Below are 27891 nucleotides of genomic sequence, written 5' to 3' on the forward strand. Positions count from 1 at the left end.
GAATTTTACCACACCTGTAGCACGAATTTCTCAGAATAAAAATGAGGAAATGTCAGAATTTGTGTGATCTTATTTTTTTTATGTTGTGTTGCAAATTCCCACATTTTTATATGGATATGTGTCTTTTGGTATCATGGTCACATACTTCATTTTCCTTCAGATCCCAAAATCATCAGTGCTCAGAATAGCGAATGAACAACTAATCAATATTCTTTTTCATCTCTTTTATTCAATATTAAACTCAGACACCACTGATCTTTTGGGAATCAAGAACAATACTTGTATGTAAAGTTTGCAGGGAAGATTTAACTACAAAGCCCTGTGAATTTTCCTCTCCTCTCCTCTCCTCTCCTCTCCTCTCCTCTCCTCTCCTCTCCTCATCTCCCCCTTCTCCTTTCATCTCCCCTTTCCCCTTTCCCCCCTTTCCCCCTTTTCCTTCATCTCTTGCCTGACCTCAGATCCATTTCCCCTCCTCTCAGATCCTCTGTTTGTTCCACACCAGTGAACCTCTCACCTGCAGGTTACCCAATGTGTGGCAGCACAAGCCTTCAAACACCAAAACAAAACTATGGCTAAGAGCACAGACACTCCCTCAACCAGCTCGACTTTCAGCTGCCGGGGCAGCATGCATAGAGGGAAAGGGGTGGCAACAGAGAGCTGAGGAAGGTGCCAGAGCAGGACTTGGGCAATCCAGGGTGAGACTGGCTTAAACTGCTGTTGAATCACACTGTAAGTGACACAAGAGGCTTCCATGGCCTGGGGCAGTTCCATTAATCCATATATAAAGGGAATGGAAACATGCTCTCAACCTGGGGATGGTAGGCTCCATCCATACCAAAACTTCGTATATCTTGCTAGAATCTCTCTTTGTCCTTCTGTCTTAACATTGACAGTGGTTTGGATAACAGCATGGAGGTGACATGAAACAATTTATTATAACTTGTAAACAAATTTCCATGGGTTTTTTGTTTGTTTTTTGGTTTGCTGTGGTGTTTTGGTTTGGGGTTTTTTTACATGTATGTACAGCTTAAAAGTGTCATAAAGTTCTTGTGCATTCATCAAGCTGTACAGTGCCCTCCAAGGGGATTTCCTTGGCTATACACAAGCTCAGAGACCAGCATGTGGCAACTCAAGCCGAGCACAAAAGAAGCACAGGATGATTCTGCAAAGTGCTCTGTAACAACGGGTACTTTCAGCTGCTACCCAGTGTGCAAGAACTACATACCATCTTCTTCAGATTATCCTAATAATGTGCACTTTTCTTGTTTTTTATGCAGCTCTCTTAAACCTCTATTACATTACATCTGCATGAGTATTCCTGGAGATGTTTGCTAAAAAATTTCTGTTCCAGCTAAAAAGCATAGGGTACAAATAGGGTGAGCAATACCAGTAGATAAATGGACATATATAGACTTCAGGAACAGAAGTGGCATTAAATATATGACAATATGTAGGTGAAAATACATAAATCCATGAATAGTTGCACAACCCACACATGTCCTCTAGACTCTGCAGAATAGCATCAAATAATGCACAGGTATTGAGATGACGAACGGGTGCCGCACTTATTTTTCAGTCAGCAGAGCTGTGGGAATCAAGAATTAAGGGCGATTTTGAAACAGGAGGAAGAAAGGGAAAAATGAATTCCAGATGGAGACAGAGCAGCACTGCTCTGCTGACCCAAGCAGAAAAGGGAACAAGCTGCAAATTACTAGAAAAAAAAGAGTTTTGTAAAAGAAAGCCATGCTATACAGGCATTAGTGTTCATTCCACAGACACAGAGCTTAGAGCATGAACATACATCAGATTTAAATATTCCTGTGAAGTGTTAGAAAAAATCCTTTACATATGGTTATTTACACAAACATACCCATGAATGAAAAAAAACCCGCACTACTACATATATCATTAAGCAGGATACACTGTAGATTCTCACATTAACACCTGCATAATTATATATGGTACTTCCAAACATTTAAATTTTTTTTTCTCTGTTCACTTCTTTAAAATTCACAAAATGTAATGGAATTCTCTTTTAAAACTGCAGAGACTGCTGCGTGCCTAAGCAAGCCATTATTTGCTTGCTCATAATCATCTTTTCCCTGTCTGTTAGAGTCACTGATGCATTAATTGCTTATCAAAACTTGAAACAGTTCATGAGTCACTCTGAAGATAAATAAATATTAATGAGCCAATTTCAATGGAATTCATGTCCTCTGCCTCTTAAATCTGAAAGACTGTATTTATTACATGTCAGAATTAAGTCCTGATACCTAATAAATGGGAAAATATGAAATATACTGACTAGATCACTATGTTTCAAGGGATCATTGCATTATAGTCTTATTTGACCAAATTAGAGCTCAAAGAGAGAAAGGACTGGTCAATTGTAACAGAGAAATTAGGTGAAAGAGATGTCTAGGTCTGGTGCAGTTGGAGTCAAAAATGAAGTATGTGGGTTTTGAAGTTGGGAAGTGATTCTATATCAAATGATTTTAATGTAACATAGGTAAACACATGATCTTCAAACAAACACATTGGCAACAAGTATAAGAAATTTTAGTATTCCTTACATTGAATGATGGAAGGGGAGTAGGAAGGCATGTGTTTTCAGGAGTATCAAAAAAAAGCACTTTATTTTGGATCAATATGGATTTTTCATTAAGCAAAAACACTAAGAGTAGGGCTCTTCACACATTCAATTTTTTACTAAAATTCAGTGCAATATACTATTCTGGAGTGTAAAACTTTCATTTTGAAAACATGAGTGTGCTGAGAGATTTTTAAGTCTGGGCCAATGACAATTCACTGTTGAAAATCCAAGTCTAAAACTTTTCAAATTAAATGACCCACGATGAAATTGGAAACACAAGTCAGTCCCTTGAACCTTTACTTGCTTGTTCTAGCTTGTTCCTGAAAATGATAGGCAAAAAAGATCCCACAGAAATCAAAGGAGCAACAGGGAATATCCCTAAGAGGCAACTGTAGATCTCAAATAACTTGGGAATTAGAGAGATATCAGTGAGCCACTTTTGAGTCAAACTGTTAATGAAAAACCCTTTTCCAAAAAAATGACAGCTTGTCCCAAGGAATGAGCAGCAGGATATTACGGCTCATGTAGCTGGCTGGTATAAAATGGAAAATTTGTAGAAATGAATGGTGTTACTCACTGATTACAGCAGGATGAAGAACCCATTTTATCAGACTCTGGGTCTTAGTAAGAAATGAAGAATCCTCTATTTATTATATTAGGTCAAGCTCTTTATTTTCAGAGGTCATATCAGCTTCTTAACAGAAGACAATGCTTTAACTTCAGGTAATCACATATTGAGGCAGTCCTAGAATTATTACTGCACCTCAGCTGATGCCACAGCACAGGGACACCCTCTTCCGACCTGTGTGTACTATAAAACTAAAGGCATCTCCCCAAACCAAGCTGTCCAATCCAGCACTTAACAAAGAATATGTCAATGTCACTGAAGCCTGCATGTAAGAATACAGAGAAAAATACAATTATGAAACGTATTGTGGATTAAATATAATACAGGAAAAATTCAGATTTTAGTACTTACCTTCATAAATTAGCATATATACCAGCTTTTTTTCCCTAAAGTGTAGTTAAATAGTGTGCACTTTCCATAGCAGCATCCTAAAATTCTTCACTTCATGCATTTAGTTAACACAGCTCTCATACAACTTGTTTTTTCTCTTAAGTGTAAGAAAGGACTTAGTTTGTGTTACAAATGAACTGTGCTGCTTCCTCTGAAATGTACAAAATTATGGAAATAATATATGCAAAGTCATAGGTTCCTTAAGGCAGGCCACTGATATCTAAAATAAGGATTGTTTACATTTATCATTATGTGCACACGAGACAACAATGAAAAAATTTTCTTACATTCATGAAAAATATTTTTTGTGCTCATAGAAATTGTCAAATAAAGCTGAACTCAGATACAAATGTGCTCCTCACCATAAAAACGGCCAAACAAATAACAGCTATCAGTGATACTTTTCCTACCGTCATGTTAGCCCCAATTGTGGATAAAACCAGCATCTTACCTGCTCAGATAATTCTGGCCCGTTGATCTGAGCCTGTACCAGAGCGTCATTAACAAGTGAATGGAAGTTTAGCAGCACGTGCTCAATGTTGTATGCTCCGCTCATGGCTCTTGAGAGCTCCTCCAGGGACTGGATATACCCCCGCCAATGGAGATCAACTTCTGCTACATCAGCCAGGCAGCCTCGGATGATGTTGAGGCAGTAGCCCATGCAGGGCTTGCTCAGTGTCAGACCCTGGCAGTGTGGGCAGTACTGCATTCTCAGCAAAGCTCTGCTGCAGTCTTTGGAGAAGTGCAGGTGATCTGTTGTATTGATCACTTCAATCCCCAAATTCAGAGCCTGCAAGAAAGTCCGGCTGGGTAGGAGTGCTCTTCCCATTTGTCCTATGGCCTTTTTGGGAATGTTGCCGAAGGGCCTGATGTCTCTTCTTGCCACTCGGAGGCACTCCCCATATTCCAGTGAAATGTCAGTCGGACCAGGGTTCAACACATGGTTGTAGACTACTGGAAACAGGGTGTCAAAAAATCTGTTCACAAATTCCTCTGTGCTAACGTCTGTGCCAAATAAGAAGAGTCCAACATCTGTGAAAAACTCCTGCACAGGCACAGTAGCCTCAGCAGCCATGTTTCTATATGCATTGCAGAAAAGGGTGCTCGTGTAATTCTCAGCCAGTCTGATAAGCATTTCAAACATTTCTGCAATAAATCAATCAATCAATCAATCAATCAATCCTTATTTTTAAGGTTTAAAAAAATAAGAAATTAAGAGTAAGAAGTTAAAACAGTTACATTACGACAACTTACATATATCCCAAATGAATTTTTGCATTAGAATTTTTGAGGAGACCAACTTCTCACAAACTGTGACAACTGTCTTTTCTATGTAGGGAAACACCTTACAAGTAATGTTACAACACAATTAATAAAATCCATGTTTTCTTTGCAGGTTACATTAAATGCAGCCTAAAAAAGATACAACAGGAAATAATTGTAAGCTGAGTTACTAAGTTACAAAATACAGCAAAATCCTATTTCATCTGTTTATGTATATAAACACATTAGTTCTCTCATCTCATGACTCATTTTGCAAGTTGCAATAAAAAGCTGAATGCTCTCAGTAACTCCAAGTCATTCCTGTTACCATCCTAAATTGATGGGCAAAATTAACATTAAACAATATAAGCAACTCTTCAATTCTATTAAAACTTAACTGTTAAAAGACCAGTTTTTATTTCGTGTCTTCCAGATGAAGCAGATGGACCAAACACACATGAGAACACGATTTTAAATAGTGCTGTTTGGTCTGGCAATTGGTGTGGTCAAGAATTGCATTCCTCAGGAACCGATGGATAATCCCTCCCTAAACCTCAAGAACTGTATAATGAATAAAGCCTGAGTGGACAAACCTGCATTTCACGTGTTAGGTGGTAATCCTTAAATACACTGAGTAGTGTTTAATAAAGCAGTTAAAAGTATACCAGAAAAAATCCTCTCCTGACTTGATCTATGATTTGCAGGTAAGAAAAAATGTCAGTTTTCAAAACAAAAAATGAGTGTTCACATTGAGGAATTCCCTAGATCTGCCTGAGAAGGTTGCACTTCAGGAAAGGCAATGAAGCTATATATGGATCAAAAAGACACTTAGCTCAGAGTTGAGAATAAAAACACAGAAACACATATTACAAATATTAACCCATTTTATACACTGAATGGCTATGACTCGGTAACTTTTACTTCAAGTTTTACAAGTTTTCATGTATTTTTTTTCTAACATTTATTTTTAAGACTGTAAAAATAAAGTAAGGAAAAGCATGAGGTACAGTTAATACTGCCTAAAAGTGATGTTAAATACAGGCAGAATCAAATAATGTCAAACAATGTCAAGCAATTTCTGAAGCAACCTGAAGTCTGCTGGTAAGTCACTGACTGAAAGGAGTAGTAGAAACACCAGAATAAATGTAAAAAAGACAAGACTGGCAAAACCGTATTTAATAAATATCTATGCATAAGTGCCTTATATTATGATAAAAAGTTTATTCAGTTCAGGTCAGTGAAAGGATTCTTGCTGACTTCAGTGGGTTTGAAACTGCATGCTTTGTGAAAACATCACAGAGAAAACATATTAAACTGATCTGCATATACTTCGTATTCAGTCTCTGTTTTCTCCAATAAAAACAAGATACATGCTTATAAATCAAAATCATTGCTATCTGTCTCAGTTTCGTATTTCACACCACTCTTAAAATTGAATTTGCTGTTCTCTTTTCTCAACTAGCATTCACATGAGTAGGGAAAAAAAGTGTTGACAGCTCACAGTGAAGAGTCAGAAAGTGCTGCATCCCACTTGTCTGGTTCTTGGGGGTTTTATCGTTATGTCACATACATGTATGAACCTCTCCTTAAGTGAGTTTCACCACAGTCATTCATACATGCCAAATACCACAGTGACTCAGCAAAGGGATTAATTTGTTTCAAAAGTCAGACTCCTGAAGTCAGTACCCTTCATGAAGCTATGTTCCCACCAATGGAGACCTACTCAACAAAGAAAAGCCTCTGGGGTTTATCCAGTGAATTAACATGAAGAAGGTGCCAGCTGAGTACCTCTGCAGCTCCCAACATCTCCACCAGCCCCTCATGCCTCATATCTGAGCTAGATTTCTTATATAGATATAGATCTATAAACAAGAGGAGTGTGTCTTCAACCTCAGTACCTCATGTCTTGTACCCGAGACACCTGCACTGCACCCCATGTCAGCAGGTGTGCATGCATGTATGGGAGACCCATTTCCTTCTGGAGCAGCAAATGAGGCACAGCGAACCAGGCAGGGTACATCAAACCGATCGAGATGCCCACTTTAAGGCACCTGAAGCAAGGATGAGATCTCCACCAGCTATAGAGGCAGTTTGGACACCCAGCTCCCCTGGAGGCACAGATACATGGGAAACTAAATTACAGCCCTAAATATCTAACTATATTGCATCTCATTTTTACTGGGAGAAATAAGGAATGCAAAGAACATGCAATCCTACTATAGAAACTTCATTTAGTTGCCTAAGAGTGTTTCATAGCATTTTTAATGGTAGATGCCATTTTTTATTTGCCTGTCCAAAAGGGCATGTGTGTTCTGGAGGTCTTATATCATATCTGTAAGCTCTTTATGGACATTTTGCATTTAAAACTGTACTAGATGGCTGTGCTGAGACCACTGAATTAAATTCTAGATATCTAGCTATCACAGACTTGACAACCTTTCATATAAAAGCCTGGAGCAGCCCAGAAGAGCAAAGACAAAAATTTACGTAAAATTGATCCATGGTTGAGATGGCTTAAAAAATAAAATGTAAAGAATATTAAAGCTTTTTTATTAGTACTTTTCCTAGATGGAAACCATAAGTCTGTAGTCTAAAATGTCTGTTACAATCCATGGCTGCAGTATCCTATTACCAAGAGCACAAATATTAGTTGAAAGAATAAATCATGCCGCACATGGATAATCAATAGATTTTACAATGTGGTCTAAACAGTAACAAATCTCCAATATTGAACTATATTGCTAGCGCCTCAGCAACCCCCAGATGAACGAGTACAATAATCAACTACATAATTTACTGACTATTTCTGCCTTCTAAGAAGGATATGATGATACTGGCCACTTGTGTTTGCAATTCTGCATCATTTTGTTTAATTGTCATTTTATAATTTCTTACAGAATTTGTTAATCAGTTTTTTTGTACTGGCACATTTTCTACTTTATAACCGTGGCTGTTGCAGAGATTTGTTTTGCTCTCAGCAAATTTGCTGACAGACAGCAAATCAGACCTATGTTTACTTTCAATATTGAATAGGTTCTGTGAGTACCTTACGATGGCAATCTATGTCATTTACAACACATTCTGATACTTCAGTGACAAATCAAGTTATACTGGTTCAATACTGCAAGCTGTAGCAATGTGTTTATCTTTCAAATCTATGGGCTGACACTAACATAATCAGCATTAATTATACAGCAACATAAAAGAAGTAATGAGTTTTCAATCACTATAAATCTAATACATATAAAATACATTTTAAGTATAACTAAGATGAGCTAGACAAGCTCTTTTTATTCTTATCAAATGATTTTTAAATCTTCAGGGTCAGTGTCTCTTATCTCCATAATTTATGAGATCTTCATATTAACTGCTATACAATATCCTATAGATATTTTATGTAACCCTACTGTTAATAACGTCTAGTGTTTACCACAGATGACACGTCGATTTTGTTTTTCTTTGACAACAACAATTAAAATTATTGTTTGTATGCTTCTAAATCAAAATTCAGGGTTGTCAATATTTTAACCAATTGATTTTTTGAAAGAACAGTAGTATTTCTCTTCCTGATTTTACTAAGAACAAAACACAAGGCTAGGAAAAAATGTACATGAGAACTTGTTGGTTTTATGTATAGCATTTATTCAGCTGATACTTCATACCAGTACATCTAAACATTATTTTTTGATAATAGTGTATTTAACAAAGTGATTACAAAGTGATGTATAATAACTATTGCTAAAGATCATTGCTTTAAAAGATTTTCTCTCTTCCCTTCCTTTAACCTTTCTGCTCCTGAGAGCCATGGGTAGTTCTAAATTATAAAGAAGTTCCAAGGTAGAAATTAGTCCAGTGGATAAATGGCTTTAAAATAAAAATCAAAAGTACACACATGCCTTGTTTACTAGAACAAAGAGAACAAAATAGAAATCTAGTTTTTTATTCCTGGACATTAATCAGATTTAACGGAAATATTGCAAAGAATGAAACAGAATTTGGATTAGATTTTGAACCAGCTCTGCAACTCTCATCCTTAATAGTTTTGGCAAAGTGTCTTTATACTATAGGTACCTTAGACAATAATTTGAAATAAATTTCTATGGAACCATGCTGCTGTAAAACAACTATATTTTCTTAAGTTTACCCTTTCTTTACACAGATGAATGTTCTGTAAATCTGCTAGATAAGAAAATGCACCTAAATGCTGAACACTAGCTTTTGAAAGTACATGTGGTACTTAATGCAGTGATAGTGTAATAAATTAAAAATCCCGTATTAGTAGGCCAACAAATTGTGAAGTCTTATAATTTGGCAATAATTCACTGTCTTAAATTACGTATTATAAATCAATTCACACTTAGGGCAACATACAGAACTCAATAAATTATAAAAAGACAGGTTAAAATCCTCCTTGATTTATGACTGTATTTAGCAAGACTGCCTTTCACAGTCCAGAGGAGATTCAACACTGATGAGCCTGGACTATCTTAAGGATCAGCCGATAATATACAGGAATCAATTACTAAATCCAAGCAAACCTGGAAAACCTAGCAACGTTATAAATTTATTATGATTTGAAAAATCCTATGGGAAAGTATTGCTAGCTGCCATTGATGTTTGGCAATCTTTTAAGTTTTCCTTCTGTTTATTCTGTTCACCAGAATCATCACACTCCCTCTTCTAAAGGTTTATAGTACGATCAAATGTACCTTGCATACATTGTCCTTCTAGAGTCACAGGGAATGTCTCAGGTGCAAGTTACAGCCAAGTAAGCAAAAGGCATTCAAAAATTATGAAAAAAAAATTGTGGAAAAGAAATTAATCCACACAGTATTACATTCATACTACCTTTGTTTAAAATACACCAAACAGAGAAATATGCACAGGTGGGAAATTCAGTGCAGCTATTCCTAATTACAAAGTAGTACATAGTGACAGATATAATGCAAAATCCCTGAATCATTTACCATACCAGAAAAATGAGCTGGAAGAATAATGTCTTCAAGACATAAAAATGAATTATAAAGAATGAACTCATTAGGGCATTACCTGTGAAGGTTATATGGGAGAGAGATCAATAGGGTAAGTGCCAGCAGAATAGATTTGAGACTCACTAGAATTGCTCCTCATTAACACAAATTTCAAATTAATCCATTTCATAGATTGCAGACTCATCACTGAAGTCAGTAAGAAAACAGGTGTAACAGATTAAACCTGTAGCATAACCACCTTTGTGTTGCCAGATGATAGTGAGGCACCTCAGGCTTCTATAGCTCAAAGTACCCGTAACAGTCTTTAGTTTGTCAGGTCTTGCTTGGTCTTGAATTTATTTTAGCTGTCTTTGAAAAAAAACCATAAACATTCAAGAAACTTGAATTATAATTGGTTGACTATTGTCTAAGTTGTTCGGTGTTCAGTGGCATATTATTCATATACTTAAGGAGTTTCCTACATATTCTGTGATTTTGAGTTTGGTTTAGTCATACTTCAATTTTTTTTAGTTGGGGTTTGTGTTGAAACTTTTTGTGGTCTTTTTAGCATCAGGACACAAGGAAGTTGGCATACAACAGCTTTAGTTGGAATATTAACAGGAATTAGCAGTCATCCATAATTCAGGCTGTAAGCACTATTTACACTAAAAAGAATGATTGCACTTTGAAAAGAAATTGTCTCAAATCCGTATGTAAGGTGTGTCCTCCTTTTTTCCCCCAATGAAATTGTGAGGACTCATAAGAAACTCGCTCCCCAGTTAACCAATACGTAGAATGCAGAAAGTATGGCCCAAAGCCAAGTGAGATGAATTTCACTCATTATTGTGCTATATCTTTTCACTAGTCTGAATTGATAAGTGTACTTCACATTCTTGTTTTATAATCTACTTAATATCATCACTCAGTGTTAATTTTTGCTTACTAATCCTTATACAAACTATTTTCCCATGTAGAACTTGCTTTCTAAATCAACAAATTTAGGTATGTTTTCCTTCCCTTCTCCATCTTCCCAGGTGTACATTTGAGAAAAGACCGAACAATGCAGGAGGTCTCAAATTCAGCTGATTTGACCAAATGATCCAAATCTTGTAATTCGCTTGGGGCTTTTTTGTGGGCTTTTGTTTGTTTGGTTTGGCGGGGAGAGGGGGGTTTGGTTTTTGTTTGTTTGCTTGTTTGTTTTTTGTTTTGGGGGGGTTGTTTGGCTTTTTGTTGTTGTTTTGTTTTCAAAAAAAAGTTGGAATAAATTTATTTTTTATCCAGTTCTCCAGAGTTACATTAATTTTTATGACTTAATGGAAATCATCACAATTGATTCAGAACATTATTTTTTAACTTTTCATTGAAACTTACTGCAGTTGATTTTAAAATACCTAGCCTTAGAATTCGCTATTTAACTTACCCCTAAGTCGTAACTGGAATGTAAACTATTTAATCCTACCATGACAGATTATATTTTAATATTGAATGTCTGTCATATGAAGAATGAATGAATAATGCAAGGTTATCATTTTATCTAGTTATAAGCAGTGATTCCACTTTTCCCTCAAAACTGTTCTTCCCTTTTCTTTTCAGTCTGGTGTTATCCTTTTAATAGTTATGACTATGGAACCATTCATCTTGTCACTTTGGAAGCATCATGAGCAGATTGTTTTGTATGGTGCCAGGAGAAGAAATAACTACCAATTAACAGAGATCGACCAAGCCTCTTTTTTTTTTCCTCTTGGATTCTGCTTATGTTCTCTCTGATTTTGCATTGCTCCCCAGGCAATACTTTCTCAGAGGAAAATATTTCTAAATTCTGAATATATTGCTTACTACCATGGAACGAAGTATGCTTAGAGTTGCAAGCAGAGCACTCCAGGGAATCAGAGCTTTAAAACTGGTATCTTATAACAAAATTGTTTGAAAATATTTTGACATAAAATGCTGTGCATGGTTTGCAAAAGGACACTAAATTCATACGGATTTAAGATAACCATTTTTACATATTTGCCATAATATATAAGGACAGCAAGTCATCTCAGATGTATTAAAAGGGTATTATTTGAAAAGAGAAATTCGGAATTTATAGCAAGATGATGTTGAGATAGGAGAGTCAGAAAATTAATTGATTAGAAGGATAAATTCACATAATTTCAAACTATATATATGTGAGCTAACAAGCACTTCTAAGTCATGATTCATCTCTCTGACTTTAGATGACTACTTTGTGTTGAGATGAAGTGCTTGCTGGAAGTGCTTGTTCCTCTCCAATTTACTATAAAGAACGTGACAGTGAAGCCCTAAGATTTTGTAAGGAACTGATATTAAGGGAAGTGTCCTTAAATATAATTCAGTACTGCAATTCATACAAATAAAGAGCTGAGATGATGATGCTTCTATAAAGTGGTCCTAATGGTAGATAAATCACAAACTTCTTATGCATTTATGCAAATCTTTTTTCCCTCTTCACACCTGTAATGTGCTTTTCTTAGAATGAAATATGTAGTTTGTTCCAGGGAGCTGCCAGAGTATTATGTCTATACATGCTAACTTTAGAGGAAATAATTATTAGGGAATCACAGAGAAATTACACTTGAAAAGAAAGAACAACCTCAGAAGACTTCCAAAAAGCTATGATGATGACTGACATCAGACGAAGCTTTTGTCTTTCTATTTAAAAGTTTAAAACCTGACTTTTTATTTATTTTTCCCAATTATCCCAGTTTTATGGTGACAATATTCACTCAACTTCAGTAAGCTGGGTTTTTCTTATACAAGTTAAAGTGAAATGTTAATCAGGTTCTAGCAGATGCAACACTACAGATCAACATTTCTTGCACATCAAACAAGTAAATATATTCATTTTGTATCACTGAATATTTAATCTCACAGACTTTTTCTAAGTGCTGGTTGAGGTTTGGTGAATTCCTGCATCTGACAGTCTGAGGAATTCCACACCAAAAATTATCAGAACAATCAGTCAAAGGAATTTAAGGAGATTGTTTACTTAACACATGATTACATGTAATGGGTTTCAAAGATCCTCCAGAGAGCTTGGTAAGGGATTAGATGCATTTATTATCTTTCAATTCACTTTGCTTAACTTCATATTTACTGAGAAAAAAAAAAAAAGATGAAAAAAACTCCCTTAAGGCTGCATTTCTTAAACAAACATGCATGTTTTTCATGGAAGATTCAGGAACAATGAATTTTATGACTGCATCTATACTGTACTGAAGTTAGTTCCGTGTTCCTCTGTAACTACTGGATGGCAAGAAGAAAAACTGCATGGCCCTCTGCACAGCTCTGGAATATTAGCAATTAGTGACCTAATCACTGTTAGTGATTAGTGATATGTGTAAAATATTCTGCTTAACGCAGGTGATACAAAAAGCATTTTCATCTATGCCATGTATTTCAGTACCTATTTTGCCACATGCTATAAAAAGGAATGAAGCATGCACTTCCAAGTTTCAGACAGGTAAACAAATGTAGCATTTCTCATTTGACAAGACAGAAACTCAAAGGAGCTGGATAACCTGGCAGTCAAATGTGCTCTTTCACAATTACAAGCAGAAAATAGCACCTGTCAACAATACAAAACTCCAGTTCTCCAAACTGGTTAGGAAAGGACATACGGTTTCAGTATATAAACTTATCTAAGTGAAATTCAGAAAATATTTGAAGTCTAGAGAAATCCCAGGAAAGAGCAATTGCTTCTAGAAGGACTTTTTAAATGACAAATGTACAGAATATTCTGTGTAGCTGCTTTTGATGATAACATCTTAAAATCAAATATTGATATGGATTGGAACAGTCTAGTCTACTTTGTTTCATCCTTCCTTATCCCGTATGACTCCTGATTTTAATATAATTGATTTCTACACCAACTTGTGACACATTCTTTAGAAAATAAGGATTAAATAATATATGTTAAATGATCCAAAGTTGCTAGTAGCTTTGGCACTTAGAATGAAAGAATCAAAGAACTGTTTAGGTCCCACTGAGACCCCTTCTATTCCGTCTGCTGCAGGCCATGGATCTCCATGCCCTCCCTCTGCTGAGGCAGCAGAACAAAGGAATTCCCATCTGAATTCTCAGTCCAGCTCTCTGACATCATGGCAACAAGAAGAAGTCAAACCCTGGATTTCTTTATTAAGCCTGGATTTCTTTCTATAGCCTAAAAATGTTTTCAAGAAGCAAACTACTCTGTGAAATTTTTTAAAATCCTCTTATTAAATACCAACACATTTTATTCATGGGATTATTATCTCACCTATTATTTTCTGATTTTGTTTTGCATTATGCCTTTTTATGACTATTAATGTTTAGCCAGAGCTCACTCAATGGACCAGAGAACAACCGATGTTAGATTTAAATGCATATCAATTTTTTACTGTGTAATTACATAAATATGGGCTGAGTATGGGCTGAATATCATTAAATTATTCTCTTAAAACTTGTATCTTAATGCTCTTTAGACTTCACCAAGTTCTTTTCAAATATACAAAAGATAATTTGCCTTTTTAAATGCTGCTACTTTTTTTACTTTCAGAAAGATTATGAATACAAACAGTACATTATCTACTTTTACTGTACAGCTTTACTTGTTTTCACCCTGCCACTGTTTGCAGATGCTCTGCTAAGCCCTCTTCTGCAAGTGCTGCTGCAGCACTGCTGACTCACACATTCTCAAGGCATGTAATGCTTTCCAGGAAGGAGCTGGAGATAGTAGCTGATGGATGTTATATGTGTCTCCTCCAAACTAGGACCCCACAGAAATTTCTTCCTCATCCAGTGATTTGCCCCATCATGCAATGTGACAAGGGGTACGCATTTCTTGCATCACGCGAAACTGGATCATTACCTCCCTGTTCCCTTTACAGTTATGTATCCTAGATTACATAGGACTGCAATATCTATCACTAAAGAATGAAACCATGCAGGAACACAGGGCTAGAAGGCACTTGAGATATGTTCTAACCTATCCTTTAAATCCAGGGTAGGTTCAACTAGATTTATGACCTTATATTTTAACATCTTCATCTAAACTATTCTTTAAAAATGCACATTAACAGACAAGCCACAACCTTTAAGAAAATAATTCCAGTGCTTCACTGTATTCTCATTTGCTTTTACCAATGAGAACAAATTATTTGCTTCTTCCTCCTCTCAGTTATTTCAGATTAGATCCTCTCCAAATGACAGCAGACATCTCGAAAGACCAAATGCATCTCCAAAGCAGATGTGTCTACATCTCAGCTAACAGTAGAGAGGATGATGGCATGATTCATCTGACCTAGTTTAGATGTCCACATAGAAATAAGATGAATCACGCTGCTTTTCTCCTCTATTTAGACAGAGAAAGAGGGTGATTAGTTCAGAGAAGCTGGGAGATGAATCTTACTCCTGAAAACTGTTAAAAATCTTTTATCTTCTTTTTATTAAAATGAACAGTCTTACTTCTCTCAGTCATAACAGGGGCACATTCTGCCACTATGTAGTCAAACTTAACTCTAAATACTTCCCAAAGCAAAGTCTAAATTGCCCAAATTATGTGCTTAAGTGGACAAGCTGTGTTTAGGAGTTCCAAATTCATCCATGCCTGACTATGTACTTCAAAAATGTTTTGTTAAACTATTTTAGAATTGCATGGCTTCTCTAAGTCATGTTTACTGTGGGAAACACTAAACTTTATACATCATTTCAACAGAAAAACTACTGAGCCAGTCCTTCTTTAGTCTTCAACTCAATCTTACCCCTACCTCAGTGCAGAATCCACTTACATCCCCATTTTGAATCCTAGCTCTATTTTCCAGTCTAGGCATGAGCTCTTGTTGCCCTCCCTCACTTGTTGAGAGCCCATTGATTATTGCACCATTCAACACAGTAGTGAAAATGGTGTCTGTACTTGCCCAAGAACCACATCTGAAGTGTCTTTTTCTATTCTGATTGTGAACACTTGCTAACCAATCAATTTGACATTTACAAAAACCTTAGTACATGTCTAATGGCAATTTAATCAAGGTCATTCCCAACTTACTTGTGTGAATGCCATGTTGAAGATCATAAAGAGACTTAGGAAAGCCAGTTGACTTACCACCTGTACTTCTCACAGACCCACATTTTGGTTCCATTTCCCTACAGGGAAATTAGATTAGTTTAATCCAACTTGTTACCAGTAAATACAGTTTCATTGTTATTGTTTGGTATGTTCTTGTGTTTGACTCCTAAATAATTCAGCTTTTCATTCCCCATAACTGAAATTAGGCTAAGAAGTCTAAAATGCTCTAGTTTCCTCCTTTTCTGTTTAATAAAAAATAAAACATTCACCTTTTTCAGTCTTTTACTACCTCTAGAAATCCAAAGAAAAGTACTAGGGCACTTCAGAATGTGTATATTGACAAAAGAAACTAATCAATGAAAACCACGTGGAAAACAATTCTGAAGTGAACATGCTTAACATCTTACAAATGCTGCTCCATAGCTGTACATGGGGGTCCTTTACCTGATAATAGACTGATCAATATGGGTGATAGATGGGCTTGAACAAAACTGTTTCTAGGGGAACCTGATAGGACATGTGGGAACATTTTGCCCTTTTCTCCTTTTTTTAATGGCTCTGCATGAGAATCTGATTTATGTTCCCAGAGTGTCATATATTGTGATATCATCTGTTAAAACACATTTTACCTCTGTAATACAAAGTAAAAGGTTCATTATGGAGGTTTCCATTTTATATTTTCCAGTTCATATATATTTTTGGATGCATGCATGTCAATATTGATGAAAGCAGTTGATATTCACTAAATAATGACAATGCCAAACTCAAAACCAGATAAAGATAAGCAGATAAAGATCACATCTGCTTATCACACCTGTCACATAAGTATACAGGGTAGTGATTCATCTCAGCTACTACCTCAGCTAAATATCATATTCTCTTTTTCTCAACAGTAGAAACTTATGGGATGTTTAAGGTATGATTCATCTGACATATTTTAGATGTTTATGGGAAAATGAATCATGCAAAAATATTTATGTGGGCATGAATCATGCCAAAAAAGTGCCTCTCTCCATTTTATATTGAGGGAGCTGATGGTGACAAGCTCAACAATCCACTTTAGTATACCAATCATTATTAGTTTTGCTATTTCACATGAATATCTTGGTTATCTTAGTTACAAACTTACTTACAGCTTCCATATTATTGTCTTGGAAGAGCTGTATCTGAATTCCCACTGTAGAAAATTAGATCAAACTCTGTTTGCCCCAGAGGTTTATTTGCACAAAGATTATTTTCTTTCAAGTAGATAAAATATTTTAAATTATGTATTCCTCTAACTTCCACTGCATGAATGCAACCTATATCACAGAATAAATTTCAGGTGAAAGTAATGAACTCTTAAAGAAAATATACAACCTGTACAGATGATGGACAATATGCCTCTGTAAGTTGGACATCAAGTTCCACTTCTTTTTGATGTTACTTAGTTTCATGTTGACCTAATAGTCACATGAAATAAATGTGTAGGCATCTTCTTTTATAGATGCATACTTACCACTGGACCTATAACTAATAGCTTACTCCCAGATTTGTTTCAGATCACTCCTACTAGTTCTTTCCAAGAATGCCTGCGTGGTTCTACAGACAGGTTTATCTCAGGGATTACTCTGAAGAAACAGTATAGCTGAAACTGTGTAAGCTTCAGCACTCTCCACACTCTTACAATATTGCTCCTTAAAACTTCCCATTCCCTTTATCTTTCTGACACCCCATGGCATATAAAAAAGCACCTTGGATTCATTTTGGTGGGTGCAGTGCATCCTTCCTACTACTGCAGACTAAAAAAATGCATTTTAAAAAAAAGTAATGTAAAATCAAGTGCGCACTCACAGCCAAGCACTACATGAAAAGGATGTTGCCATCCTGCTCTAGAAAGAAGTCCTAAGCTGTGTGGACATGAGTCACATTGTTTGGCCTGCAGTCTGGTATCTATTGACACCTGTGCAGTTTGAAATGCAGTTACAAAGCAGAAAACATGTTCAGTTCTGGGCAATCTTCCTTCTGTAATGCTGAGGGCAGTGCTGTAGTGTTTTCTTCCTCTTGTGTGCCTTTCATTTCACTTCTGAATTTTATATATAGTTTCAGAACTCGTCACAGAGCTCCCTCACCCTCTACTAATAGAGATCAAACAGATAAAAGAGGTACAGGAGAGAAAAGCAATACACATCGTGTATTGCTGTCTAGTGAAGACTGAAAGTAGCATCCCTATTCTCCACTCAATTTACCAAATGCCTTTTAACTCCCTGCCAAATCCAGTTTGACAAGAAGATCAAATATGAAACTGTTTTCTGAACTGGCCACTTTCCTAGCAGCGACTAAGTGGACCACAGCTCTTCTCCACACTGCCATCTATAAAGAATGGGATGGGAGAAGAAAACCCAAGAGCACTGATCTGCCATCACCATCCAAGGAAAGAAAATTTTCATTTCAGTTCCAATGGTATGTTTCTTTTAAAAGAAAGCCATGGAAATTAGTCCTACTTTAATCCTAAGGGATGAGTGATAATTCCAGCTCTTGAACACAGACTGTTACTCTGAACACAGGATATACAAAAGATGTAAAACCTTTCTCCATAACCATGAAAATAATTTGTCTACAAAGCAATAAAATACTCCATTCTCAAATCCCATGCATGCAGGAATGACTGTATTTCCAAATTAGCAAATAACATACTGTGAAAACAAGAGGAAGGTGAACAGCCAGGGAATTTCTCAGTCTCTTGAGACTCTTACAAGTGCCCCACTATTTTCTTCTGTGACCAGAAGTTCATATGGGTAGTTTGTGCATATTTAATATTACGGGAATGTTCTGAGAAGTAATTTCCTTCTTCTCTTTTTTAGTGGGTCTTGGTGGGATGACATTTACAGCAGAGATACAGGATCATCCTGTTCTTTCTTAAGACTCTTACATATTGCTCTCAGTGGCTCATGAAGACTATTTGAACCAGTGTAACTGCTGATGAAGGACTCTCCTTCTCGAAGATGAGAAACTGCCTCCCGAAATTGGTCATTTGACTCAGAGCAAACAGCAAGGAAGCCATCCCTTTCTCTTCTAGCTGGCAGATAATGCAAACCACTATACCTTAATATATCTTAATGCTGCTCTAAAATAAAGATGCCACTACTTACATGGTAGGGGGCTCAAAAACAGAGCACGTGTACAAGGAGCAGAAGTGTGCTTCTGAAGCTGCAACGAGCATTACATATGTGAAGCTGAGTATCAGAACATTTTTTAAACAACTGTTTCTTAGATTCTCTGACTTATTCCTATCATGAGGATTTTTCAATTCTTTTTTTTTTTCCACCTGGCATTTTGCTGCAGGGTTTGGTTCCATGTGCATAAATTAATTGGCTTTCTGTATGGCATGAGCAATAATCATGGGTCATTTAGGAAGCATGAAAAAAAGAAGTAGCATTGTAAGAGTCATTGTGGATCAACTGAAAATATGAGGATTAGGAAACTTTCATCTATATGAGAAAAGACTACACCCATATATATTTTTTGTGGAAAAATGCACCACACCATAAACCATTCCACTGAGCAGACACAGGTCTGTGAGCACTCATATTACAGTCATATGTCTTTATAGATGGCACATACAAAAAAAGACACAGAGGAGTAATTAAAAAAGGTAAAAAAAACCTATATAAAAGAATTTTTTTTTTCTATTTCAAGCAGAATGCTCCCTGCTTCTTGGGCTTTACTGGTTTTAGCTTTTCTAAACCCACAATAAATAATACCACAACTCTAAAATTGCAAAGTTCTGGCTTTATTCTGTCTTTTATCCATTGATGCAGTTTATGTATCATTTATAACTTGCTGCTACAATCTCACCAAATCGATAGCTTTCAATAATAAATAAGTAAATAAACAAGTATTACTGTATGGCTTAGTTTATATAGGCAGGTAAGACAAAAATGCAATCGTATTCTTCCTAACAGTGTTCTGGGATGGGGAAAAAATAAAGTGGACAATATTTTCTTCTTTCTATATGTTTAAATATTGTAATTTGCAGTATCAAAACAGTGAGAAAATTATTGCCAAAATGTCATTTTTTCAAAATTTAAAGCAGGATTGATTTCACCTTACTGTAGCCGTATAGAAGTCAAACACTTCACCTACCTCAGCTATTTGGATAATCAGTGGATAATCAGACAGGCACCTCCTCATTATTTTATCCCTGAGGCAAATCTAAGGTTACCGATTAATTAAAAAGGTGTTTTAACTGTGCAAGCCACAGTTCCCACTCACACAGACAACTTTGCAGGGCAATTCATCCTGATTATGGCAACCATCGACCTTAGGATGGGATGAGTTGAACTCTGGAATTCCTTTTCTTTCTTCATGAACTATGCTGAGCCTAAGTGAGGCAACTGAATAGACACTCTTTCAGCCACTTTATAGGTAACTAAAATTAGAAAAAAATTAATCCCACTTTTAGAGTCTGCAAATTCAATCAGGTTTAGTTCTAGGTGAATTTAGTGCTAAGTTTACCCAGCTCATGGATCTTTAATTGCCACAAAAATAATTTAATTAATACACTGGGGCAGAGGGAGAGGAAATAAAAAAATGAACACTATTTTACTATAAGATTCTCTACTGTTTGGGAACCTTTAGGTGTTAAATATCTTTACCAGTAATACATTTGGTTTTAACTTCAATAAATATGTGTTTCTTGATATACAGGTCAGTTATCATCCATTTAAGAATTTAATAATACCCATTTCCCATTCCTACAGTAAGGATGTAGCACGCTGCTATTTCAATATATTTTTTCCTAAAGAATATTCTACCAGATTGACATGATTTTTTTTTTTAATTCATCCCACAGAAATAGATATACTCCCATTGAATACTTCCCATAGAAAAGAAACACTGCAGAGAAAAGTCAGCACTGTGCTGACTTTAAGATACTTCTACTAGCAAACTACTATATCCACTGCAGTCCCACTTGAAACAACTTTCTGAACTAAATCTTTATGTCCAAAAATCCACCTAAAAACTAGTATTCTAAATACCTGCATCTCCATACACATTAAGATTCCAGAATATTTTTTGTTCTGAGTCTGGCTGCAAGACCAGCTAATTTCCTGAATTTAGGATAAAATCCAGGTATGCAGCAACTCCCTGTTTCAGAAAATAAACTTCATTTCCTTAAGAAGGTCTATGATCAAAACATCCAGGAAAGCAAGACATGAAAGTAGGAATTCACTGATTATTTAATAATAGCACTTAAATTTTTTAAGTATTCTTGTATACGAAGTTGAGCCAGCTCTACAGAAAGATTTCTAAGCAGCATCCAAGCATGCTGGAGGTGAATGAAAACCTTTTCGTACACCAGTGTTCTCTGGTCTTTCTAACTTAGCCAGAATCTGATGAGAACTATGAGTTTTAACAACACTTGGGCCAGCAGAGACTTCTCCCTTCAGTGGAAGATGGAGAAAACAGCTCACCCAATCCTTCAAAGCATATCCTTTTCTGATAATCACTTCTATCTCACTTTAGGAAGATTATTTATTATTTAAAAACTAAAGTTCTAAAAATATTCTGAGAGTTACTTTTGAGCATCAGTTGAAAACAGCACACAACATAATATATTGTTAATGCATAAGTGTAGCCAAGGTTGTGGCATCCATCTACATCCCAAAGTGGCTTCCAGTACAGCATGGGACAGAATAAATAGCCTAGTTCCACTAATGCTCCACAGATAATAGTTTTCAGACCGGAAGAGAAATTACCCAGTAACAGTTTCTAAGTTCCACTGAGAAAAACAATGCTGTGTGGGATCACCTACTTCTGTTTTATCACGTAATCATTTGCTGACATTTGATCTCAAAGGCCAGAAGGGAGACTGAGCTTAGAATCTCATACTGGTCATAGTGATAAGAAGTCATTGTTTATTGATGTTACTGGCCCTTGATCTTTTTTGTTGTGCTGTACTACATCTGATCCTTGACTGTGAAACACACAGGAAATTCATTCATGTTGTGCATTTATGGAACTCATGATTACTTCTTACCAGGAAGGAAAAACCTGAGCTAGTCAGAGAGATCAAATGCTGACAAAAAAATATACTGCATTTTCAAATAATGTGTTGTGTACACTTATCTGAAGGAAATCAATTATTTGGCTTAATAGTGAGAACAGTTTTGTTCTATTATTTAGAAAGCAGGAAAGAAGTCTGCTTTGGAGAAGAGAGTGTGAGAAGTTTTCAAAGCTGCTTGAGTTCCAGCTAACAGTTTCATGCTGAATGTATTAAAAATTAGGAAAGAAATGTATCTAATTCCTTCATGTAGAAAGCCAGTGCATCTGGATTTTTTATACTCTGTTCAGTGTTATAGATTAGTACACAAAATAAGACTATCAGTTCCTTGTAAGCCTCCAAGAAAAGCCGGGGCTGTTACAGTTTTTTGTACTGAGACCAATCGAGTACACTCTGTGAGAACCAGGATCCAAGAGATTTTGGCATGGGGCTCTAATTTTTGTATGCCACCACCACAGTTAAGTTAAAAGCTGAAACATTACAAATTGATATGTTTCTCCATATTTATGGAAGTACACTTTTTGAGCACCTTTGGGAATTTAGAAACTGCAGCACCTGCAGAGTTAGGCACCAGCGAAATGGCATGTTTTCAGATTACAGTTCTGAAGCTAGGCAATGAAGTTTTCTCCAGCTTCTGGTATTTGCTATCAAAGGTAAGTTTGTGAATGAGTCATCAAGACCATTACTGTTCAATAGAATTTGACTTCTTCCTGGCATCACAGGAAAGACAGTTATCTGCTGGACACACTAAGCCTATTCACTCATTTGCATCAAGAATGTCTGCCAGTTTACAGGTTGATACAGAATACTGTGCTTCATCCGTCTGTCACACATCACACTGCAATTTGTGCGTCAGATCTTAATGTGGGAACCCACTGAAGCTGGTGTTTAACTACCATGTTTGGTGTTTAATTGCTTCTTTAGACTTAGTTTCTTGATCTAATGTTTTAAAGATGATTTGCAGACTTAGAAGCTTTGCTTTCACTGAATGTCAAATGTAAAATCTGAACAAAAATCCTAGTTTTCTTACTGTGCAATAATAAATAATAGTGTACAAATCACTTGTCAGTGATAGAGCAATAATGAGCAATTAAATAGCACTTTGAAATGGTTTATTTAATTGAGTGAACAGGTTAGACTGCTTATGCTATTAAAAGCTATCTAATCTAAGATCAGATCTACTAGATTCTTACAGGTGTTAACAGCACAGTATTTTTAAAAAAAACTTCAACAGCTTCTAAATCATGCAAAAATGGCTCCATTTTCAAGTAAAGGTCTACTACTGAGCCATATGTATTTCGGTAACAGAAATATTGGTAGACTCCATACAAAACTAATGGGTACTCTCATCATATATGCTTGTATGATAGAGTATTATGCAGAATCTGTTTCATAGTACTGCAATACAGTTATGCTACAGTGGGAAGCTGTCTTCTGAGATGACAGATTGAAATGTATGTTATGTTATTTAGGACTAAGAACTGAAGAGGTGGAAATAGAAGTAAAATAGTATTTCCCACAGTAATGCAGGACAGTTTGGATCACTGAATAGTACTGGGAATGGTGAAGATTCAAGTTCCCGTATCCCCAAAATTATGAGATGTTGACTATCTGTGAAGACTTGGGGAAGTCCTGTAATTCCCTCTATTTCATAGAGCCATAACATCATATCGTTTGGAAGACACCTCTCAGACCAGCAAGTACAATCATTAATGCAGAACTGCAGTGTCCACCACTAAACCATGTCTCTGCATGCCACATCTACATGTCTTTTAAAAACCTCCAGGGATGGTAACATACCACTTTCCTGGGCAGCCTGTTCCAGTGCTGGACAACCTTTTCAGTGAATAAATTTTTCATAATATCCAACCTGTACGTCCTCTGGCCCAACCTGAAGCCATCTTCTCTCATCCCATTCTATTATTTTGCAATGTTAGGATAATATACTTACTTGTATAAGAAGGAGGCTATGAGGATTGTTTATTATTTGATCAGCATGTTTTATACATCAAGAGACATATATATTCTATCTACACTCATGACTAAATGAAGACAGGAAATTTGTCTGAAATATCATTAATATTACACATTTGTTTACATATTCCAAAAGTATAGAAAAGTATATGACTTGTCATATGTGACTGTCATGTTTTCTATTACAGCCTGGTTGTTCTATTATCTTCTATAACAATGAGGAAAGAAAGGTGGGGGCTACTGCACTACTGACAAACCAGAAAGACTGAACAGATAATTCTTACACATATCTAAGAAATACTCCCTGAAAAATAAAATCAGAGACAATTCCGATCTCTAACTAACCAAGTATCTTTCGGGAAAGTAATACAGCAAAATGCAGACTATATATCAATCTCTCTGGATGGACTGATAATAATTTGTTACACAAAACAGAAAGCAACAAGACATAGACCTTACGAAAGAAGACAGATGGATGCACACACTGAGAAAAGTGAAGGCACAAGATGTGAAACAACTAGCAAGAAACATGCAAGGTAAACAAAGAAGAAGATCAACAGGAACATTAGCCGCAAGAGGAAGACAAAGGAAAGCTGGCCCACTACTCAATAGGGAAAAAAGCTATCAAGTCATAGCACTAAGAAAACCGTAATGTTTAGTGCATTTACTGCTTCAGTCTTCACTAATAGAGTTAGATGTAATAAGGCAGATAATGCAAATAACACAAACAACAATGCATTTAAGACAGAAAAAAGGAAACAGGTTGGAGAATACACCCATTAGTTGACTTCAAAACATTCAGAACTTAAGAAATTCAGGGAGTATAGAGAATTTGCTGAAGTAATTTCAGAGGCACTTCAAAAACTCATGGATGATGAATGGGATTCTGTAAGACTGTAAAAAAATCAAACAAGATACCTATCTATCCTTGAAAAAGGGAAAGTAGAAAAAGCTGGAAAACTATATACATCAGTCAGATTACTCCTCATTTCTAGAAAAAAACTCTGGAATATATCAGAAAACAAAAAACTGCAAGCCTCAGCAGAAGGGATGATGAGTAAGAGTGAAACTTAAAGCCAATTTCTATGGGGGGCAGAGGAGGGACTAAACCATGATTTTACTTGTTTAATAAGAAAAAGCAAGCTTTATTGAAGCTTCTGATACTAACATAATATTCTCTAAGTTCTCATAAGCTGACTTAAAATGGTCTAAATTAAGTTACTCTTATATGCAAAACCAGTTGGAAAGCTATATTCAGAGAGATGAAAACGGTCCCCTGTTAAACAATATACTGAGAGAGATGAAAATGGTTCCCTGATAAACAAGAATATTCTGATTTGTGATTCCTGGGAACCTACTGCTGGACTAATCAGTATTTTCCTTAATAAGCAATACTGGCACAGTTTTAATAAATGTGAAGTTACTAAATACAAAGGTATTGCCAAGCTGGAGCTAACAGTAAGAGCACTTTTGCTGACAGAACTAAAATTCAAAATGACCAGAACATATTGGATACATGTTCTGCAAAACCAGAGTTAATTTCCCCAAAGAGAAGTGAAAAATACTTCACTCAGGCAGAAGCAATCAATGGCACAAATCCAGACTCTAGAATAACTGCCTGCAAGAAATAAAACATCTGGGGGCTTTCATGGATATGAAGTTGAACATGAGTCTTCTATGCCAAGTTTGAAAGGAAGAGACTATACAATTAGTGCATTAAAAAAAAGAGAACATAGCCTGTAAAATATGTAAATAATCTTTCTGCTGTAGCTGGCTTTAAGACACATTTCCCTGCAACATTAAATTTACTTTTGGTACCAGAATCCCTAAAGTATGTGGATTGCCTAGAAGTAATAGAGGGCACAAGGACAAAAAAATTCATCAGAGATGATGATTTAAATATGACTTACAATGAAACATACAAGTAATATAAGTTAAATCCAGCCTAAAACAGGAAAGGCATGATAGAAGGTAACTGCAGAGGGGAACAGAAAAAATATTCTTCATGTCCATCGTGGGTAGTGCAAGTAGTAAGAAGCTTTAACTGTGGAAAGGGAGATTAATTTAGGCACAAAGAAAAGCTTACTAGAAGTAATAGCTATGGTCTGGAACAGATTGCCGTATGAGAGTGCAGAGTAAACATCAGTGAGATTTTAAAAAACAAGCTAGACAAAAGCTGTTCAGTTTTGTCCTTTGTTGTTTTCAACCTAAAACATTTTGAGAGATTCTGTCTTGACAACGCAATGCTTCATTTCCCAGACTTTATAGTTTTCTGAATTCTTGAGCTGGTTAGGATACTTGGTACCATCGTGACAAGTCAGGAGAGAAGTCTGGTGTTTCAGAAGATCATGTTAATATGGGAAAGGAAATGCTATGAGGAAATGCTGACTGTTGGTCACAATGGCAACAGAGATAAGAAGCTGAGGTTGACACGTGACCTGGCAAATAGCCCAGCAAATTCAGAATCAAGGGTCTACCTGAGCTCAGCTGTCTGATAACAAGGATGCGTGAAAAATGACCCGTTCAGCACGGATAATCATAGGACAGGGAGGAGCTTGGGAGACAGATCAATACTAAAGAGTGAAAAAATTAGTGACAAGATCCAAAGGTCAAAGACCTGAGAGAATGTGGAAGGCCTGTAGAAAATGAGACCAGAAACAGGTTAAATCAAGAACAGTTACTGATTTTTATGATGAAAGGTCTTCTTCAATCACTATATGCTAGTGGAATGTAGGAACTGCCACTGGATCAGAATTTTCCAGTGAAACTGCTCCACCTACCAAAATACTGAAAAGCAGTTTTCTGTAATGGAATGAGACCTCACCAAGTCACGAGGGACTGTGTTAAATCTTAAAGGAAAAAAGGATTAAATACTTGTTCAGGTAACAATGAAGTGGTTAATATTTTTAAGTACAGGAGTATCAGTTAAGTGAGTGTGAGTAACATTTGAATAAAGAAATGAGAAAGATCTTTTGACTGTTAATGTTTGATCCTCTTTCTTACTCATGTCATTTTTCATGTGAAGATAATTATGGGGGTGATTGGGCCATGGCTGACCCAGATGTTTTGCTCCCTCTCCTTAGTGGTTCTGTATTTCTTACCTGTCCCAGAATTTCAGCTGGAAAAACCAAATCTGGAGATTATTTTAGTCAATGGTTACACCAATGGCGGAGTACAGCAGCTATCAGCAACACAGTGGGGCACAGACATGGATGCTGGCAGCACAAGGGTCAGGAGGAGCTGAGCAGCCCTGCTGATGGTCCTGGGGTGAGCAATCAGCACAGGCAGGGCATGCATTTGGAGAAATGGGGAAGCCCTGTGATGTGTTAAGTGAGTTCACAAGAAAGTAGGCTAAGGTCTCAGGACAGAACATACTGCGGGACTTGGTGTGGGTAAGGTTTGGGAGACTGTAGGTAGAGCTGGAGTCTCAGACAAGATGGAATTCGGAGTTGTCTAAGAGAGGGAATTATACAAGTTGTGGGGCTTTGACTTACAGAAACCTAGGCTTTAGAGCTAGCAGGAGAGGGAGACTTACGTGAGACTTAATGAACCTCTGCATTGAGAAGTCTTCAAGGTTCTAGCGCAGCTGTGGCAATAATTCAATTCTGGGCAGAAGAATTATGATTGGGCACACGAAAGGCTTTGAGTCATGACAATAATGCGTTTTAAAAACTTCTTCTTCCCTCTAAACATCTATAAAGTGATCTTGATATGAAGAGCGATCACACACACAGCTTGTCCTCAAGTTGGGATAAAACTGCTGTGCATGCTTTTACCTCATTTCCACATTATTCCTTTTTTTGTTGTTGTTATTCTTTTTATGTTTTTTAATAGGGAATATGATAGCTTTACCTCACACAGAATTCTGAATGTCACTCTCAGAAGAATGCCTCAATTTCAAAAACTTCTATCCTGAACTTTTAACTTGTGAAGAATATTTCTCTCCCCTTACATCGTCAG

General features: G+C 36.3%; 1 protein-coding gene across 10 annotated transcripts in view; it reads right to left on the reverse strand.

Moving 5' to 3' along the window:
* Window positions 1–27891, reverse strand: part of GPC5 (glypican 5) — a 617251-nt gene that overhangs the window by 512835 nt on the left and 76525 nt on the right. For 9 of the 10 annotated variants that reach the window (XR_006018585.1, XM_042043896.1, XM_042043887.1 and 6 more), the window contains one exon: window positions 4063–4757. Coding sequence is in view for 9 of the 10 variants with exons in the window: in XM_042043896.1 (XP_041899830.1) it covers window positions 4063–4757 (695 nt within the window). In the remaining variant the exon portion in view is untranslated. Of the gene's footprint in view, window positions 1–4062; window positions 4758–4865; window positions 4992–27891 lie in introns of those variants that run through there. The other variant, XM_042043921.1, reaches the window with a different exon arrangement.

The sequence above is a fragment of the Corvus kubaryi genome, unplaced genomic scaffold (assembly GCF_017639235.1).
Source record: "Corvus kubaryi isolate FWS band 111438036 unplaced genomic scaffold, C.kubaryi_AGA036_p1.0 133, whole genome shotgun sequence".
Classification (NCBI taxonomy): domain Eukaryota; kingdom Metazoa; phylum Chordata; class Aves; order Passeriformes; family Corvidae; genus Corvus; species Corvus kubaryi.